Source organism: Sturnira hondurensis, unplaced genomic scaffold (genome assembly GCF_014824575.4).
Source record: "Sturnira hondurensis isolate 20B ecotype Veracruz unplaced genomic scaffold, ASM1482457v3 Scaffold0017338, whole genome shotgun sequence".
Taxonomy (NCBI): Eukaryota; Metazoa; Chordata; class Mammalia; order Chiroptera; family Phyllostomidae; genus Sturnira; species Sturnira hondurensis.
This window is the reverse complement of record NW_028089969.1, coordinates 411,678-430,348: the sequence shown is the minus strand read 5'-3', so window position 1 is coordinate 430,348 and position 18,671 is coordinate 411,678. Positions and strand designations below refer to the sequence as shown.

Genomic DNA, 18,671 nt, shown 5'->3' with positions numbered 1-18,671 from the left:
CCTCACACGTGCCAAAATGACTATTATCAATAAATTAACAAACAAGTGCTGGTGAGGATGTGGAGAAAAGGGAACCCTAGTGTACTTTTGGTGGAGATGCAGATTGGTGTAGCCACTGTGTAAAACAGTATGGAATTGCCTCAAAAACATAAAAATGGAACTGCCTTTTGATCCAGAGATCCCACTGCTGAGATTTTACCCGAAGAATCTTGAAACACTAGTTCAAAAGAAATTATGCACCCCAATGTTCATATCAGTGCTATTTACAATAGCCAAGTGCTGGAAATAGCCCAAGTGCCCATCAGTGGATAAAAAATACGGTACATCTACTCATTCTTTGACTTGATACCAATTGGTTTGGTTTGTGTGGACCCTGGTTAAGAAGAATACTTCTGATTCTTGGTTTGATTCTCCTAATAGTCATCATGAGAGTTGTGGAGGCATCTTCAGCTATGGATTTTGTGTATTGTTCGGGAAAACAGGTGACACACTTATGAAGGGAAACAGGTAAGCAGAGTGCCATTATTTTGATTTATTGCATTCTGAAGTACCATGGGGGAGGGCCTGAGAACAAATCTGCTTTTTCAGCAGTTCTAAAGCCTTATTACCTGAGATTTGCATTCTGGGGGAAAAATCAATACTGAATTATCAATATGTACATCATGAATTTGGGTTTTGGCTCTGATAGAAGAAACTGTACTAACCTGGAAAGGGTCATAGAAGATTAAAGAAAGAAACCAGCTATACACCAAATCCTGGTGAAAGATGTGGGTTTAACCAGAGAGCCAGACACTTTAGAAGAACACCTCCCTTTGGGGTGGTTAAAAATGCAGGAACTTGACTCAAGTGCAGGCTGCTCACGGCAGCTTCCTCCCCAGGGATGGGCTGCCAGCTTTAGCACTTCCAGGAAGAACCAGTTCTTGGGTCACACTTCTCCATCCTCTGCTCCCTTTCACTTATCATCGTCCCGCCCATAGTTAATTGTTTGTAAGGCCTGAGCTATGAGCGTAGCCATTTCTCGGGTGCCTGCAGCAACCACTCTGCAGGACATGAGGTCGAAAGGTCCGCCTGAGGACAGAGGAGGAGAAGAGAGTACCTGGGTTACTGGAGAGGGCAGAACAATCCTGGGTAATAACTAAGCATGTGCACATTCCAAGGAAAACAAAGTTTTCAGGCCGCGCTCAAGGCTGGAAACAAACATTGTGGTCTAGACCTGAGCCTGGCCAGAGAAAGTAGTGATGACATTCAGCATCTGCTCTACCCCAATATGAATGCAGTGGAGGTGCCATGAATCAATGCTGTCCTGCAGGCTGTGTTGGGAGAATGTAATTTGAGGCCCAACATTCAGGACTGAGATTCCAATGATTAGTTAGACCACAAGAGGAGAGAGGAGTTTTCAACCTCTGCACTGTGTGGACGGCACTCAGGACCCTATGAATTGGCCTTTCTGACTGGCAACCCAATTGGTTGCTGTGGAGACCAGGCTGCTGAGGGTGGACAAGGAAGCCTTGTATCCTCCCAGGGGCATGCACAGGACTAATGGCCTTGTTGGAGCCCTCTGTGTACACGTGTACTTGTGTGGTTAAAACCAGTGTCAGCGTGGCTTTTAATGTGAAACTGGTCTGCCTGGCCTTGCCATCTAAGACTGATACCCCTTCACTTTTATACTTTTTTTGTAGCTCAGTTGAGGTCTTTCAAAGGAGAAAGAGAAAAAAAGTAGAAATCAAATGACCAAATATGCCCCCTCTATACCCAATAGTTAAAAGGGAGCCCCAGTGTTTCTGCTAATAAGCGTGGGTCTACAAAGCTAGGAGAGAATGAGATCCAAAAGAATTCACACAGCCTCTAATGGGTTACTCCTAAACATTAGGTGAGCGACCTGCCTGAAGCTAACTGGATGTAACCGGGGTAGTGAGGCTAAATGGGGTCAGATTTGCCTAGTGGGTGTTAACTGGGGTCAATCACTAGACTTGCCTAAGTGGATGTAACCAGGGGTCAATCACTGGGACAAGATAACTTCAAAGCAGAAGTAACAGGTCATCTTTCAGATCCTCAGAGGGTATCCCACACTGTATACCATGCTGACCCAATGCCAAGACACTGGGCCATGGGGGTACTAGTCTCCTCTTTGTCAACTGGGGAGCACAGTGCCTCCTCTGCCATTCTCATTGGATTATGTGCTTAGAAAACTGTCAAATGTTATGTAAATGGGAAGCAGTGGTGGTATATTCTGATCCTAGGGTATATTTTCATGTCTAGAGGCACAGAGTAGGAAGGGAGGAAGGGTGGGAAGGCACTGGACCACTGCCTTTCTAATGCCCTCTCATCAGTAGAGAAGGAAGTGAGGGACGTTCAGTCTGGAGGTGTTACTCTGCTGTTGTGACTCTGGGGATTGAGGGCAAGCCAAGGGTCAGATGGGTTCACCTGAGGTATCCATCACAATGCCGCCTGCTTCTCTGATGATGACGGTAGCAGCAGCCAGGTCCCAGCAGTGCAGGCCAAACTGGTAATAGGCATCTGCGGCCCCTGAGGCCAGGTGGCAGAGAGCCAAGGTGGAGCTCCCGATTACTCGGACCCTGGAAGAGAGGGAAAATAGCAATACATGTGTGAGTGGCACTGTGCATAAATTGCACTGGTCTTAAACAATGTGCATGCTAACTTCATCCAAAGTCACTCCCTCTGCTGAGCACTCTCAGTCATTAAAAATGCATCATGGGGCTTCTACCAACAAGCTATAGATTCAAATCTAGAGTCTAGCTCAGTGCTGCCCAACTGAATTTTCTATAAAGATGGAAACATTCTACGCTGTGGTAGCTCTAGCCACCTGTGGCTATAGGGCACTTGAAATATGGCTAGCACAACTAAATAATTCAATTTTTAACTATATTGAACTTTAACTTAAATTTAAATCACCTCATGTGGCCAGTAGCTATAGCACAGACCCAGATGCAGGATGGGAGATGAAGAGTATTCAATCAGACTCGGACTTATTTCCCTAAATGTTTACTGGAGAAACATCATATAGGATGGACTCTAAGCAAAAACAAGATTGGCTGGATGGGTGGCTTGAGATCAGTTCCATGGCTTCTCAAAGTTGCTAAGAAAGGAACAAATGTCCCCTATCTGTTTCCTAACAGCTGGCTCCATGAGCTCCCATACTGAATGATGAAACGCTGTGTGGCTTCCCTGGGCCTTAGCACGGGCTGCATGTGTTCCTGCCACAGGGATCTTTTCTCTTTCAGCCCTCGGGGAGTCTGTAGCAAGACTGTGTTTGGCACACTCCTTCTTGGCCCCAGGGTGTTCCAGGAATTGAAAAGTCATACCCATGAGCTTTGGCGTGGAGTAACCTCTCCATGTTGCTCAGGAACAATTTCAGAGTAGCAGGGTCACGTTTGGGACCAATTTCTGTTAGAACCAAGGCCTTTGAAAGATCTGCAATAGAAAAAATGTCCCATAATCAAAAAAAATCAAGTCTTGGTTCTAACTGAAGAGTCAGGGTTTTCCCTGAAGCAAATGTCAAATATCAGAGTCTCATTCCTTGTAGAATAAGTATCTTTTGAGAGTGGTTTATGCCATAAAGTTTTTCTGATAGCTATGTTGAAAAGTATGGACACAACAGAGAAACAAAATTTGCACTCTATTTGATCATTATTCCTTTAAAACTGCGTTCTGATTCAGATTTCTGAGGGAGCAGATTTTTCAGTTCTCTCTTTTCGGGAATAGTTAGTGTGAGAACTGGAAAAGACACCAAACTGAAGGTCTTTTCTGACCTTCAAACGGAAGGTTTGGTGTCTTATGGAAGCCCCCATCATTCAATCACAAATTAAAACAAAATGATTCCAAACCAGGACCACCCAATGTTTGAAGAAAAAAAATGCCTCATCAATTAAATCTGTCTTTAAAAGCCATTCTTGGGATCAACTGCTGGGATCAAAAAGATGGAAATACCATTATCCCTGTGGAGAAGGTACCTTTTAAGTAACATCTTTGGAAAGAGAGCCCTCAGGAGTAACCACCTAAGTATAAAGACCAATGCTGTAGCTGTGTGGCCTCCTTGGCACAGAGCAGTGAGGTGCTCACACCAAGCCCACAGTTCCTGTGATAGGACTGGAGGACCGCCGGTGCCAGGAAGCCGGCCCATGGGTATGGAGGGATACTGGGCTCCCTTCCTGCGCCTGACTCACTGGTGAGGGACCACAAGTGGCTTGTCCTTGCCTGGCCACATACCCAAACACCACCAAAGTTAGCCTGTGATGTCTCTTCAGGCCCGTTGCTCAGACATAATCAGCTAGCCACACCAGGTATGTTCAGATAGCACAATAAAACCACTTTATGAAGTGGAGGGAACACACACTCCCGAAGTTATTGCACTCAATGGACCTACTCTCTCACTGAAATCTGCAAAGTCATCTTTAAGGGACCAGACGACTGTGAGAAGGCAATCTTCTCTCAGACAGAATCTGTACCAAATCTCCCTCTTTTCTTATGTCAGATGCTCTCATTTTATACTTTAAACACTCCCTGAAACACCACTTGGCTCCACATCAAAGCTACCTGCCTTTGGGAGCTCTGAATCATTTCTCACCAGGTACACCCAGCACTAAAGCTGAGCTAATGCACCTCCCACAGGTGCAGTGAGAGTGCACTGGCACTGCCCACAACAAGGGATGAGGGGGCCAGGCAGCTCCATGATCTCCATGAGCAGGACCCAGTTAACCCCAGCACCCAGGCTATAAACTCAGATGGTATGTTCCCTGGAAAAACAGACTTCTTTGGAAGAAAAAGATATCCACAGGGCCAGGCACAGTAGACATTCAATACATAGTGAACCAATGAATGCTTTTTCTCAAATACTAGCATCAAAGAAATATTGATAAGTGTCTTCTTGCTTGGGCTGGGTTGTTAAATTGCTAGTATTTTAAAGTTTGTTAGAATTTTTGTGTCAAGTAGAATTTTGTTGGCTAGCTTAAGAATCTAATCACTATGTACAACACTATTTTGGTGGGAATAAATTCTGAATTATAAATATTTAGCTAAAAATGTTCCTTTGAATAATAACATTCCAATTTGGGGAGTACCCATTATATTAAAAATAAAAAAAGACATTAGATAGTATATATGTTATTTCTGCCAGGGAAAACAGGAAACAAGATGAATAGTTTCAGAGGAGGCCAGGGAAGAAAATGGAAATCAAGCTGCAGTGGTGTCTTGCCTAATTGTACTTCTAATTTCTTTTTCGAACTTCAAATCTCATCTATACCCACAGGTATTTATAAACATTATATTTTTACCATTTAAAAAATCCTCACCCAATGATACGTTTATTGATTTTAGAGAGAGAGGAAAGGGGAGAGAGAAACAATGATGCGAGAGAGAATCACCCACTGATTGCCTCCTGTATGCGCCCTGACCAGGAATCAAAAGGATTGAACCTGTAATCTAGGTATGTGCCTTGACAGGGAATTGAATCTGTAATCAATTGGTGTACAGGACAATGCTCCAACTAACTGAGCTACCTGGCTAGGGCATGAACATCATATTTTAAAACATAGTTTTATAGGTTACTTTGTTACTTGCTCTTTTGATACAACAATGTACTGAGTACACCTTTTTCCATCCTTCTATACTTGTAACAACTGAATGTTATTCTAACCAATGAAAGAAGTGCTTTAACCATCCTCCCAGATAAAACAGTTTTAAGTCTTGTTATTGTAAACAATGTTATCTCTTTTTCTGTGTGGATTTGTGTAGTCACGTTGATATATTTTTCATGATAGATTAATAAAAGTAGGATTTCTGAATGAAAGAGTGCATATTTCAGATTTTGATAATCACAGAAGACACTGAAGATTTCCCCCCAAGAACTAGAAAGTCAGACAATCAATTTCCATAGAGAGATAAGCACACAGTTTTAATCAGGTTCATAAAATATGACTACTGCTCAGGCCAAGGCCTAGTCCAATCTGTCCTTATCAGAGGGAGAGCCTGGTGTAGTGTGAATAGAGAGAAAGTCCCCAGAGTGTCAGCCTAGACAAGCAGATATGCCCACATGCAGGGCTGGTGCAGGAAGAGCAGGGATTTTCAAATTAAGTGCCATTAGACTATTTCACAAGGGAAATTAAGCAAAGTGTGGAAACAACAATTGCTCATATCTTATTCTCTTCCAGACACTTCTATGTATGCTTGCACTCTTATATCAGATTCATGGTCTCACTGTCCTTGTTTCACAACTGAGGAGACCAAGCTCAGAAAAGTGACCTGCTTGAAGTCAGGTAGCCCCTAAGTGGTGGGACCCAGACTTAAAACTCAAGCTTGTCTGGTGATATGTAAAAGAAGGGGTTCCTTTCCATAGTTTTAAATTCATGAAAAGATATCTCTGTATCCAGTACCTTCCTCTTTTTCTAGCTGCAATGTGTCTATTCTTTCTCACTCTTGCTAAAACATTTTTTTCCAAATGAAATCAAGAACAGAGAAAAAAAAAAAAGGAAGTCTCAGTGCTGCCACCTTCAGGCAAACTGCTTTACTGTTTTATTTTGCTACAGATAAGGAAAAACTAAATCTCTTCTATTTAACATCTTCTTATATTATGATTATTCCTGATTAATTATACACAACTAGTTTGATTTCTGTATTTTATTAACATTAATTCAATGTTTATCATAACATTTTAGTTTTTAATGGAATGCTAATTATATTTTTAATTTAAAATATTCTGTGTCTTTGTGGGTGCATTTCTTGGGAATGGAGAGTCATTGTTGAATGGATACAGAGGTAATGGCTGCACAACATTGTGAATGTAATAAATACCACTAAATTATACACTTAAAATGGCTAAAATTGCAAATTTTATATTATATGTTATATATTTTACCACAAAAAATACTAATAAATTTTGAAGTAGAACATCTCTGTATACTTCAGCAAACAGATTTTATTTAGGGGGAAAAAATGTAGCCCAATAGTTTAACTTCCAATAGTTGTGAAAACCCTTTTTCTAGTTGAGCAGTTAAAAATGCACAGAGTATCAAAGAGAAATTTTACAACTTAAAGGCAAGGGAAGCAAGTTGTGTGTATACACTGAGATATGAACTCATAGAGAAAGACGCGATTGTGCTTTAAGTCTGGAAAATACCCTCTTTGGCCACTAACTGGTTTTGCTGAATGTGAAGCTCCTGAAACAATTATACCAGCATGTATTTTTATACATGTCCTAATCCGTTCAGACTTCTTAAAAAACATTACAAGCTATTCATATAAAAATAAAATTTAACTTTATTTAACTTAGATACATAAGAATGAAGCCTGGTGACTGGAGGTGAGTAGGAAGAGGAGATGTGAAGGAGAAAGTACCTAATGGATTTAGGGTTTTACTTTGGAGAATGCAATTGTGCAGTCCTTTGAACACACTGACACTGAATTGTTCACTTTGAAATGATTAATTTTATGTTATTTGATTTTCACCTTAAGAAGTTAATTTTAAAATGCAAACAACTTGGGAAAAAAGAGTATTGCTTAGAATCCTGGGGAAAACAGGATTGGAAATCTATGCAACAACCCATGTAGATTTTAACTTCCTTAAACATTCTCTGATAAAAACAGACAGAATGACTAGAAGAGCAAAAGACAAAACTATAGACATTATCTTAAAAAAAGCAAACAAACAAACCTGTATTGACAAGGTATAGCCAAACCCCAAAACACAATGTGTGTGGCAAACCTCTAGCAGCTTCAAGACCACATGGTATTGTGACTTCAAGAGAAAAGAAGCATCTAGCATATATTGGACCCAAGAACAGGAGAACCTCAAAATCATCAATAGCCACTCACTGGAAACCAGCTTGGAGCTATGTTAGAGGAGCTGTGCACCCATCAATTCATGGGCCTCTGGTATGGGATGTGGGTTTTTTGAACACTTCGCAAAAACAAAAAAGGGAGCTCTAGAGTTGTGAAAAAGTACAAAAACTGTCTCAAGCCCTCCCCCAACCACAAGTTCAGGAATACAGATTTCGAATAGAAAAAAGAAAAGTAAAAGGAAAACAATCATGGTTAAATCCCATATACAATTATCATAAGAAAAAAAATTAGGGGCAGAAAAACATCTTTCCAGCTTATCAAAGAATGTCAGAAAGATTTGTCCACAAAACAGAAATAGCTCTATGTAAAAGAAATAAAGATTATAATATTGAATATCAATGGTAATTGAAAAATAAAATTAAAGAAATAAAAAGTAATAATATATGAAAAGATAACAAACAGCATAACTAAAAAGTAGAGGGGACAGAACTTAGTAAAGAATCAGAAAACATTTCAGATAAGAACACTAAAATAAAAAAATACAAAATAAATAACCCAATGTATCATCCTTTACAAAAAACATAAAATGAATAAGAGAAGATTAAAAATATGATGAAATAGATGAAAAGGATTCAAAAGAAAGTGATAAAGACAAGGTTAAGCAGTGAAGACCCAACATACAAGGCAGTGCCCCTCCAACCAGGAATTTATAAAAAACTGTATTTATTTTTTAATTAAATTATTGTTCAAGTACAGTTTTCTTTTACTCCCATCCCAGGCCACTCACCCAGCACTCCACCCTCTTTTCCATTTCCACCCCCCTAGTTTTTGTCCATGTGTCTTTTATACTTGTTCCTGTAAACAATTCCCCTTTTGCCCTGAAATTCCTTCCCCTCTCCGCTCCGGACATTGTCAGCCTGTTCTCTATTTCAGTGTTTTTGGTTACATTTTGCTGGTTTGTTTGTTTTGTTGTTGAGGTTCCTGTTAAAGATGAGATCATGTGGTATTTGTCTTTCACCACCTGGCTTATTTCACTTAGCATAATGCTTTCTCCAGTTCCATCAATGCTGATGCAGAGGGTAGGAGCTCTTTCTTTCTTTCCACTGCAAAGAATTCCATTGTGTAAATGCACCATAGTTTTTGGTCCATTCATTTACTGATGGACACCTACCTTGCATCCAACACTTGGCTATTGTAAATTGTGCTATGAACATTGGGGTGCATCGGTTCTTTTGGATTGGTGTTTCAGGGTTCTTAGGATATAACCCTAGCAGTGGAATTGCTGGTTCAAAAGGCAGATCCATTTTTAGTTTTCTGAGGAAATTCCATAATCTTTTCCATAGTGGTTGTACCAGTCTGCAATCCCACCAACAGTGCACTAGGGTCCCCTCTTCTCCTTAACCTCTCCAACACTTGTTATTTGTTGCTTTGTTTATGATGGCCATTATGACTGTTGTGAAGTGGTATCTCACTGTGGTTTTAATTTGCATCTCTCTGATAGCTAGCGATACTGAGCTTCTTTTCATGTGTCTCTGGATCCTCTGTATGTCCTCCTTGGAGAAGTGTCTATTCAAGTCCTTTGCCCATTTTTTTAAAATTGGGTTGCTTGTCTTCCTTCTTAGAGTGGAGTCGTGAGTTCTTTACATATTTTGGAGATTAAACCCTTGTCTGATGTATCATTGGCAAATGTTTTCCCAAACAATTGGCTGTTTTTTTATTTTAATGCTGTTTTCTTTAGCCATGCAGAAGCTTTTTATTTTGATGAGATCCCATTTGTTTATTCTTTCCTTTAGGTCCCTTGCTCTAGGGGACATATCAGTAAAAATACTGCTGTGCAAAATATCTGAGAATTTCCTGCCTATGTTCTCCTCTAGGATCCTAATGGTGTTATGCTTATATTTAAGTCTTTTATCCCCTTTGAATTTATTTTGGTGTATGGTGTAAGTTGGTGCTTGAGTTTCATTTTTTTTTGCACATAGCTGTCCAGTTCTCCCAACACCATTTGTTGAAGAGGCTATTATTACTCCATTTTACGTTGCTGCCCCCTTTGTTGACTACAAATTGACCATAGAGACTTGGGTTTATTTCTGGGCTCTCTGTTCTGTTTCACTGGTCCATGTGACTGTTTTTATGCCAGTACCAGGCTGTTTTGATTACAGTGGCCTTGTGATACAGTTCAGTATCAGGTATTGGGATCCCTCCTACTTTGCTCTTCTTTCTCAAAATTGCAGCAGATATTTGGGGTTGTTAATGGTACCACCTAAAATTTTGAAGTGTTTGTTTGATGTCTGTGAAATATGCCATTGGTACTTTAATAGGTATTGCATTGAATCTGTAAATTGCTTTGGGTAGTAAGGACATTTTGATGATGTTAATTCTTCCAATCCATGAACATGGTATATGTTTCCATTTGTTTGTGTCTTCCTTGATTTCTTTCTTCAGTGCTGTGTAGTTTTCTGCATACAGGTCTTTTACCTCTTTGGTTAGGTTTATTCCTAGTTATTTTATTTTCCTTTTTGCTATATCGAATGGTATTTTTTCTTGATTTTTGCTTCTGCTGTTTCATTATTGGTATACCAAAATGCCTTTGATTTCTGGATATTGACTGTGTATCCCGCTGTTTTGTCAAATTCATTTATTAGGTCGAGCAGTTTTTGGATGGAGTATATAGGATTTTCTATGTACACTATCGTGTCATTGGCAATTAATGACAGTTTTGTTTCCTCCTTTCCAATTTGGATGCCTTTTATTTCCTTTTCTTGTCTGAATGCTGTGGCTAGGACTTCCAATACAATATTGAATAGAAGTGGTGAAAGTGGACAACCTTGTCTTGCTCCTGATCTTAGTGGAAAAGATTTTAGTTTTTGCCCATTGACTATAATTTGGCTGTAGGTCTCTCATATATGGCCTTTACCATGCTGAGGAATGCTCCTTCTATTCCCACTTTGCTGAGTGTTTTTATCCTAAATGGGTGCTGTACTTTTTCTGCATCTATTGATATGATCTTGTAATTTTTGTCTTTGCTTTTGTTTATGTGATGTATTACATTTACTGATTTGTGAATATTGAACCATCCTTGCATCCCTGGAATAAATCCCACCTGGTAAAGGTGTATGATCTTTTTAATGTATTGTTGGATGTGGTTTGCCAATATTTTATTGAGGATTTTAGCTTCTATGTTCATCAGTGACATTGGCCTCAAGTTTTCTTTCTTTGTTGTGTCTTTATCTGGTTTTGGGATTACGATGATGTTGGCTTCATAAAGAGTTTGGGAGTCTTCCACCATTTTGAAATTTTTGGAATAGTCTGTGAATGATAGAGGTTAGCTCTTCCTTAAACGTTTTGTAGAATTCTTCTGTGAAACCATCTGGTCCAGGGCTTTTGTGTATTGGGAGTTTTTTGATTACTGCTTCAATTTCATCTGCTGTTACTGGTCTGTTCAGGCTTTCTGCTTCTTTTTCATTGAGTTTTGGAAGATTATATTTCTCTAGAAATTTGTCCATTTCACCTAGGTTTTCAATTTTCTTGGCATACAGTTCTTCATAGTAATTTCTTACAATCCTTTGTATTTCTGTGGTGTCAGTTGTAATCTCTCCTCTTTCATTTCTGATTGTGTTTATTTGGGTCATCTTTCTTTTTTTCTTGATGAGCCTGCTTAAAGGCTTGTTGATCTTGTTTATCTTTTCAAAGAACCAGCTCCTGGATTTATTAATCCTTAGAATTGTGCTTTTTGTGTCTATGTCATTTAATACTGCTCTGATCTTGGTTATTTCCTTCCTTCTGGTAGCTCTGGGCTGTGTTTGTTGTTCCTCGAGTTCTTGTAGATGTAGGGTTAGGCTGTTTATTTGAAATGTTTCTATCTTTTTTAGGTAGGCCTATATCACTATGAAGTTCCCTCTCAGGACTGCCTCTGCTGTGTCCCATAAATTTTGAGTTGTTGTGAGTTCATTTTCACTTGTTTCCAGAAACTTTCTGATTTCTTAATTTTGTTCTTGATCCATCCCTTATTTAATAGCATGCTATTCAATTTCCATGAGTTTGAGCGTTTGGATTTTTTCCCCCTTGGAGTTGGTTTCCAGTTTCAGTCTCTTGTAGCTGGAGAAAATGCTTGGGATGATTTCAATTTTCTTGAATTTGTTGAGGCTTGTGTTGTGTCCGATCATGTGGGCTATTTTTGAAAATGTTTCGTGTGCATTTGAAAAGAATGTGTATTTAGCTTCTTTGGGATGAACAGATCTATATATATATCAGTTAAGTCCATTTCATCTAGGGCTTTGTTCAAGGCCACAATATCTTTGTTGATATTTTGTTTGGAAGATCTGTTTTTGAGAGTGGGGTGTTAAATTCCGCTACTATAATTGTGTTGTTTTCAATATCTTTCTTGAAGTTCTCCAAGATTTTCTTTATGTATTTGGGTGCTCCTACATTGGGTGCATATATATTTACAATGTTTATGTCTTCTATGTGGATTCTTCTCTTGAGTATTATGAAGTGATCTTCTGGATCTCTCTTTATGACCCTTTTTTCGAATCTGTTTTGTCTTAAATGAGTATTGCTACTCTGGCTTTTTTTTCCTGTTTGCTTAGAAAATTTGTCTCCAGTTCAACTGGGTGAATAAGGAGGGTGCAACTGGGTGAATAAGGAGGGTGGGGCACTGGGGTCATGCTATTTTTGGTGAAAAACTGCTAAACATTTAGAATGGTGTGGGCAGGTGTGTTCGTAAATCACCCATCATGAAATGGGCAAACACATTAAAAGTCTTAAAAAAAATCAGTGAAGCTAAATGCAGCCTCTCACAACACTAGCTGGTACACTGATACAGATGGGTTCCTAGAATACTCACCTAGTGGGGGAAGCCTGTATTACAAGAGGCCCACCCTCCAGAAGATAATTCCATTTTGGTGGGGCGGGGGGTGGTGGTTCCCACTCATACAATTAATAAAGGACCCAGAAGGCAAACATCTAAGCAACCAAATTTGGAAATAAATAAGTACTGAGAAGTATAATTCAAGAAAACTCAAATTATTTTAAAAAATATTTTACTTATTTATTTTTTAGAGAGGGGAAAGGAGCGAGAAAGAGAGAGAAAGAAGCATCATTGTGTAGTTGATGATCATTGATGATCATTGTGTAGTTGATGATCATGATCATTGATCATGTCCCCTCCCCTGCCCCCACCAGGGACCTGGCCCATAACCCAGGCACGTGCCCCAGGTGAATCGACCTGGGAATCGAACAGACAACCCTTTGATTTGTGGGACAGTGCTCAACCACTGAGCCAAGCAGCCAGGCCCTAATTTTTTTAAAAAAGACTTAAAATTACATATTGGAAGCGTATGTACCTAGGAAAATGGACTTGGATGAAACAACACTCTATTAAAATTACTGTACTCAAAAAAAACCCTTTGGGCATTCAGGTAAAAACTAAAAGTCCCATATAAGGGGGGGAAAACTGCAGACTTTTCAATAATGTGCTTATGCTAAAAGATGACAGAAACAATTTAAGGCATTTAATACAAGAAAATGTGAGCCATGCATTTTATTAGCAGAAAAATGGATTTTCAAGTATAACGGCCACTGGTAAATTTATGAACATATAAGAACTCCAGGAATACTGTCCATGAAGCTTCCTGAGAAATCAACTGGAGTAGTTCTCAAAGTGTTGCCCCTGAGCTTCTTTTAGGAATCAGTGAAGTTAAAAGCAAATTTCCTAATAATGCTAAGACATTTGTCTTTTCCATTGTGTTAATATTTGCATGATGGGTAGAAAAAGCAAGGAAAGGCCTCACCTGTTCTAGTAATCACTGCAGTCTCCTCTGCTACACTTACATACTGGGGAAAAATGTCAGTTTTACTTAATAATGATAAAGCTATAAAAATAATTAATTGCACTAAATCTTGAACTCTAAGATTCAATACATGTCTTTTGAATTAATACTGTATTATTAGAGACTTAATAAACTAGTTATTCAGAGATAGGTATTTGGAAGATTATTTTTTTGAAAGTGAAAAAAATCTGCCCATCACTTCAACTAACAAGGTTATCACTGATAGAATTCAAGCTCTCAAGTAGAAATTAGAATTTGGGAAGTCTTCTATGCACCATTGTAGCTTGATACCTAACCAATACCTAAACATTTCTCATGAAAGGAAGAGTGGTGATATTAATGAGCATGACTTTTAAAGTATTTATAAATTAAACATCAACATTTGAAAAAGGTGAAAATCTCAGTGAACCTGTATTTTCCACATGACCAGTGTATGCTATTATGAAATCATCCATGAGCAAAAGATCCATTCAAAGTAGAAAACAGCCCAACAGATTTTAATGAACCTGAGTACAAAGAAAATTCATTGGTATGCCATTATATTTCACATGCAACTAACGCGTGCGTGCGTGCGTGTGCGTGTGTGTGTGTGTGTGTGTGTGTGTGTGTGTAGGGTCAAATTTTCTTCACACATTAAAACAATATATTACATGAAGGATCAAAGATGGGAAGATGGTGGAGGAGTAAATGGAAGCTACACTAACCTCCTCCCAGGACCAATCTGGAATTACAACTAAATTGTAGAGAAATCATCCAAAATGACCAGCTGAACACCAGCTGGAGAGAAGCCTTATAATTAAGGGCAGAAGAAACCACTTTTACCACAAGAAAACTCGTAGGCAGTACAGAGGAGGTTTGAGAGGGTTGGCTGGGTTTCCACAGGCCACAGCTGAAGTTACAGAGAGATATTTCAGCAGCCAGAGGTTCTCCCTAAGGAGAGTGGGTCTAGACCCCAAGCAGTACCAGAGGCAGGGAAGAACCCAGGCAATGTCCAGCTGTGAAAATCAATGGGTTTCTGTTTGCCAGGAAGAGACAGCTGGAGTTGCAGAGAGTCTCTTGAAGGGCCAACATACAAAATTCCACTTACAGCTATACACCCTGGGCTCTAGCAGAGGCAGGGCAGAGTGGACTAGAGATGTCTGAGGAGAGTCTGGACCTGGTGGCTCTAGGGGGAGAGCTGAAGGAGCAGCCACTAGGATCCCTGTGCTGAGTCATTCTGCACACTGCAGGAGCCATCTTTCTCAGGCAGAGCACTCCTCTCCAAGCCGCCTCAGCCTGAGAGGAAGCAATAGGTCTACCCTGTGGTGCTTAGGTGAGGCTCCTGATTACAACTAGATTAGAATAACATCTGATCAGTTTAACGACTAATTAGTTTAACAACTGAGGCAGAAAATACAAAGAAACAGCCAAAATAGAAAGACAAAGAAACATACCCCAATGAAAGAATGGGAAAATTCTTCAGAAGAAGACCTAGGTGAAATGGAGGCAAGTGATTTATAAGATGGAGCATTTAGAGGAATGATCATAAGGACAAACTCAACAGCATGAGAAAAGGACATAGAAACCATAAAAAAGGACCAGTCAGAAGTAAAGAATACAATATCTGAAATAAATAATACACTGGAGGAATAAATAGTAGGTTAGATGAAGCAGAGCACTGAATTAGTGATTTGGAAGACAAGGTATAAAAAAACATCCAGGCAGAGCAGCAAGAAGAAAAAAGAATTTAAAATGAGAACAGCTTAAGAAACATTTTGGACAACATCAAGCATTAGAACATCTACATCATGGGAATACCAGAATGAGAAGAAGGTGAGCAAGGGATCGAGAACCTATTTGAAGAAATACGGAGTGAAAACTTCCCTAATCTGGTGAAGGAAAAAGACACAGAAGTCCAGGAAGCTCAGAGAATCCCCGACAAGTTGAACCCAAAGAGGCCTCTACAGAGACACATCATAATTAAAATGACAAGACTCAAAGACAAGACAAGAATCCTAAAAGCTACAAGAGAAAAGCAGGTAGTTACCTGTAAGCGAGCACCAATTAGACTGGCATCTGATTTCTCAACGGAAACATTTCAGGCCAGAAGGGAGTGGCATGAAATATTCAAGGTGATAAAAACCAAGGACCAACAATTAAGGCTGCTTTACCCAGCAAGGCTATCAAGTAAAAATGAAGGAGAAATAAGGAGCTTCCCAAACAAGAAAAAGTTAAAGGAGTTTGTTAACATTAAACCAGTACTGCAACAAATGTTAAAGGACTTGCTTTATGCAGCAGCAGAAAAAAAAGTTAAAGAAAATAAGGAAAAAAACAGAGGAAAACAATCTGCAAGAAAATGGTACTACAAAAAATAAAAGTAAAATAAAATGGTACCACATATGTATCTATCAATAATCACTTTAAATATAAATGGTTTAAATGCTCCAAACAAAAGACATGGATAGCTGAAAGGATAAGACAACAAGACCCGTATATATGTTGCCTCCAAGAAGCCCATCCCAGATCAAAAGATACATACAGACTAAAAGTAAGGGGATGGGAAAAGATATTTCATGCAAATGGAAAAGAAATAAAAAGCTGGGGTAGCAGTACTTATATCAGCAAAACAGGCTTTATAATCAAGGCTATCATAAGAGACGAAAAAGGATACTACATAATGATAAAGGGAACAATCCAACAAGAGAACATTTACGCATCCAACATAGGAGCACCTAAATATGTAAAGCAAATCTTGATGGACATAAAGGGAGAGACCAAGGAAAATACAGTCACAGTTGGGGGTTTTAACACCCCATTGACTTCAATGGATAGATCTTCCAGGCAGAAAATAAACAAGCAGATAGCAGCCTTAAACAACACACTAGATCAAATGTATTTAATTGCTATTGTCAGAGCATTTCACCCCAAAGTAGCAGAATATACATTTTTTCAAGTGCACATACAACATTTTTTAGGATACCCCACATGTTAGAACACAAACCAAATCTCAAAAAACTTAAGAAGACTGAAATCATATCAAGCATCTTCTCTGACCACAGTGCTATGAAACTTGAAATCAATCACAAGAACACTGAAAAACAAACAAAGACATGGAAGCTAAGTAACATGTTATTAAACAATGAATGAGTCAACAATGAGATGATGGAAGAAATCAAAAGATACCTTGACACAAATAAAAATAAGGACACAACAATCCAAAATCTGTGGGACACAGGGAAAGCAATCCTAAGAGGAAAATTAATAGCATTACAGGCCTATCTGAAAAAAACAAGAAAATGCTCAAATAAAAAATTTAACTTCACACTTAAAGGAACCTGAAAAACAAACAAAAAAATCTCAGAGTAACTGAAGGAAGGAAATAAAAAAGATCAGAGCAGAAATAAATGAAACAGAGTCTATAAAAATGATATAAAACATCAATGAATTGAAGATCTGAGTCTTTGAAAAGACAAACAAGGTCGACAAGCCTTCAATGACACTCACCAAGAAAAAGAGAGAAAGTACCAAAAGAAATAAAATCAAAAACAAAAGAGGAGAAATCACAACCAACACTAAAGAAATACAAAAGACTGTAAGAAAATATTATGAACAACTATATGCCAATAAACTGGACAACCTGGTCAAAATGGATAAATTCCTAAAAACATACAATCTTCCAAAAGTAAACCAGATAGAATCAGAGAATCTGAACAGACAGATTATACCTAATGAAATCTAAGTAATTATAATAAAAAAAATCCAACAACAACAAAAAAGCCCTAGACAAGATGGCTTCACAGGTAAATTTACCAAACATTCTGAGCACTTCTCAAACTGTTTCATAAAATTCAAGAGGAGAGAAGGCTCCCAAACTCATTTTTCGAAGCCAGCATTAGCCTAATACCAAAGCCAGGTAAAGATACTACAAAGAAAGACAACTGTAGGCCAATATCCCTGATGAACACAGACACCAAAATCCTCAACAAAATATTAGCAAACCAGATACAGCAATGCACTGAAAAATCATACACCATGATGAAGTAGGATCTATTCCAGGAATGCAAGGTTGGTAAAACATTCGCAAATCAACAAATGTGATTCACCACATAAACAAAATGAAGGATAAAAACCACATTATCATATCAATAGATACAGAAAAAGCTTTTCATAAAACCTAACACCCACTATTGACCAAATCTCTCAGCAAATTGGGAATAGAGGGAACATACCTAAACAAAATAAAAGCCATATGTGAAAAACCCAGTGCCAGCATCATACTCAATGGGCAAAAACTCTAAGTGTTTTCCTTAAGATTGGGAACAAGACAGGGATGTTCACTTTCACCTCTCTTACTCAACATATTACTGGAAGTCCTAGCGACAGTGATCAGATAAGAAGAAGAAATAAAATTCATCCAAATTGGAAAGGAAGAAGTAAAACTGCCTTTATTTGCAGATGACATGATACTATACATAGAGAACCCCAAAGATTCCACCAAGAAACTACTAGAACTGATATATGAATTCAGCAAAGTGGCAGGACACAAAATTAATATGCAGAAATCAGTTGCATTTTTATATGGCAATAACGAACTAAAGGAAAGGGAAATTAAGAAAACCAACCCATTCACAACAGCTACAAAAAGAATAAAATACCTAGGAATAAACCTAACCAGGATGTAAAAGATCTACACAAGGGCAATTATAAGACACTGAAGAAAGAAATTGAAGAAGATACATATAATTTGGAGCACAAACTGTGTTCATGGATATGAAGAATTAACATAATTAAAATGTCCAAACTTTCCAAAGTAATCTATAGATTCAAAGCAATTCCTATCCAGATTCCAAAGACATATTCCACAAAACAAATATTTCAAAAATTTATATGGAACCACAAAAGGCCTCACATAGCAACAGCGACCCTGAGAAAGAAGAACAAAGTTGGAGGAATCACACTACCTAATATTAAACTATTTTATAAGTCTATAGTAATCGAAACAGCATGGTACTGGTATAAAACAGACGCAGAGATCAATGACATAGAACAGAGAGCCCAGGAATAAACCCA

At 38.6% G+C, this 18,671-nt stretch overlaps 1 protein-coding gene across 3 annotated transcripts in view; it reads right to left on the bottom strand.

Annotated features, from left to right (window-relative positions):
• Positions 1-512: 512 nt before the first annotated feature.
• The window catches only part of IMPA2 (inositol monophosphatase 2), a 77,851-nt gene continuing 59,692 nt past the window's right edge, over positions 513-18,671 (bottom strand). For all 3 annotated transcript variants that reach the window (XM_037067609.1, XM_037067610.1, XM_037067611.1), the window contains 3 exons: positions 3,324-3,432; positions 2,425-2,576; positions 513-1,068 (listed from right to left, as the gene is read on the bottom strand). In XM_037067609.1, the coding sequence (XP_036923504.1) occupies positions 953-1,068; positions 2,425-2,576; positions 3,324-3,432 (377 nt within the window). In that variant the 3' untranslated portion in view covers positions 513-952. The remainder of the gene's footprint in view (positions 1,069-2,424; positions 2,577-3,323; positions 3,433-18,671) is intronic.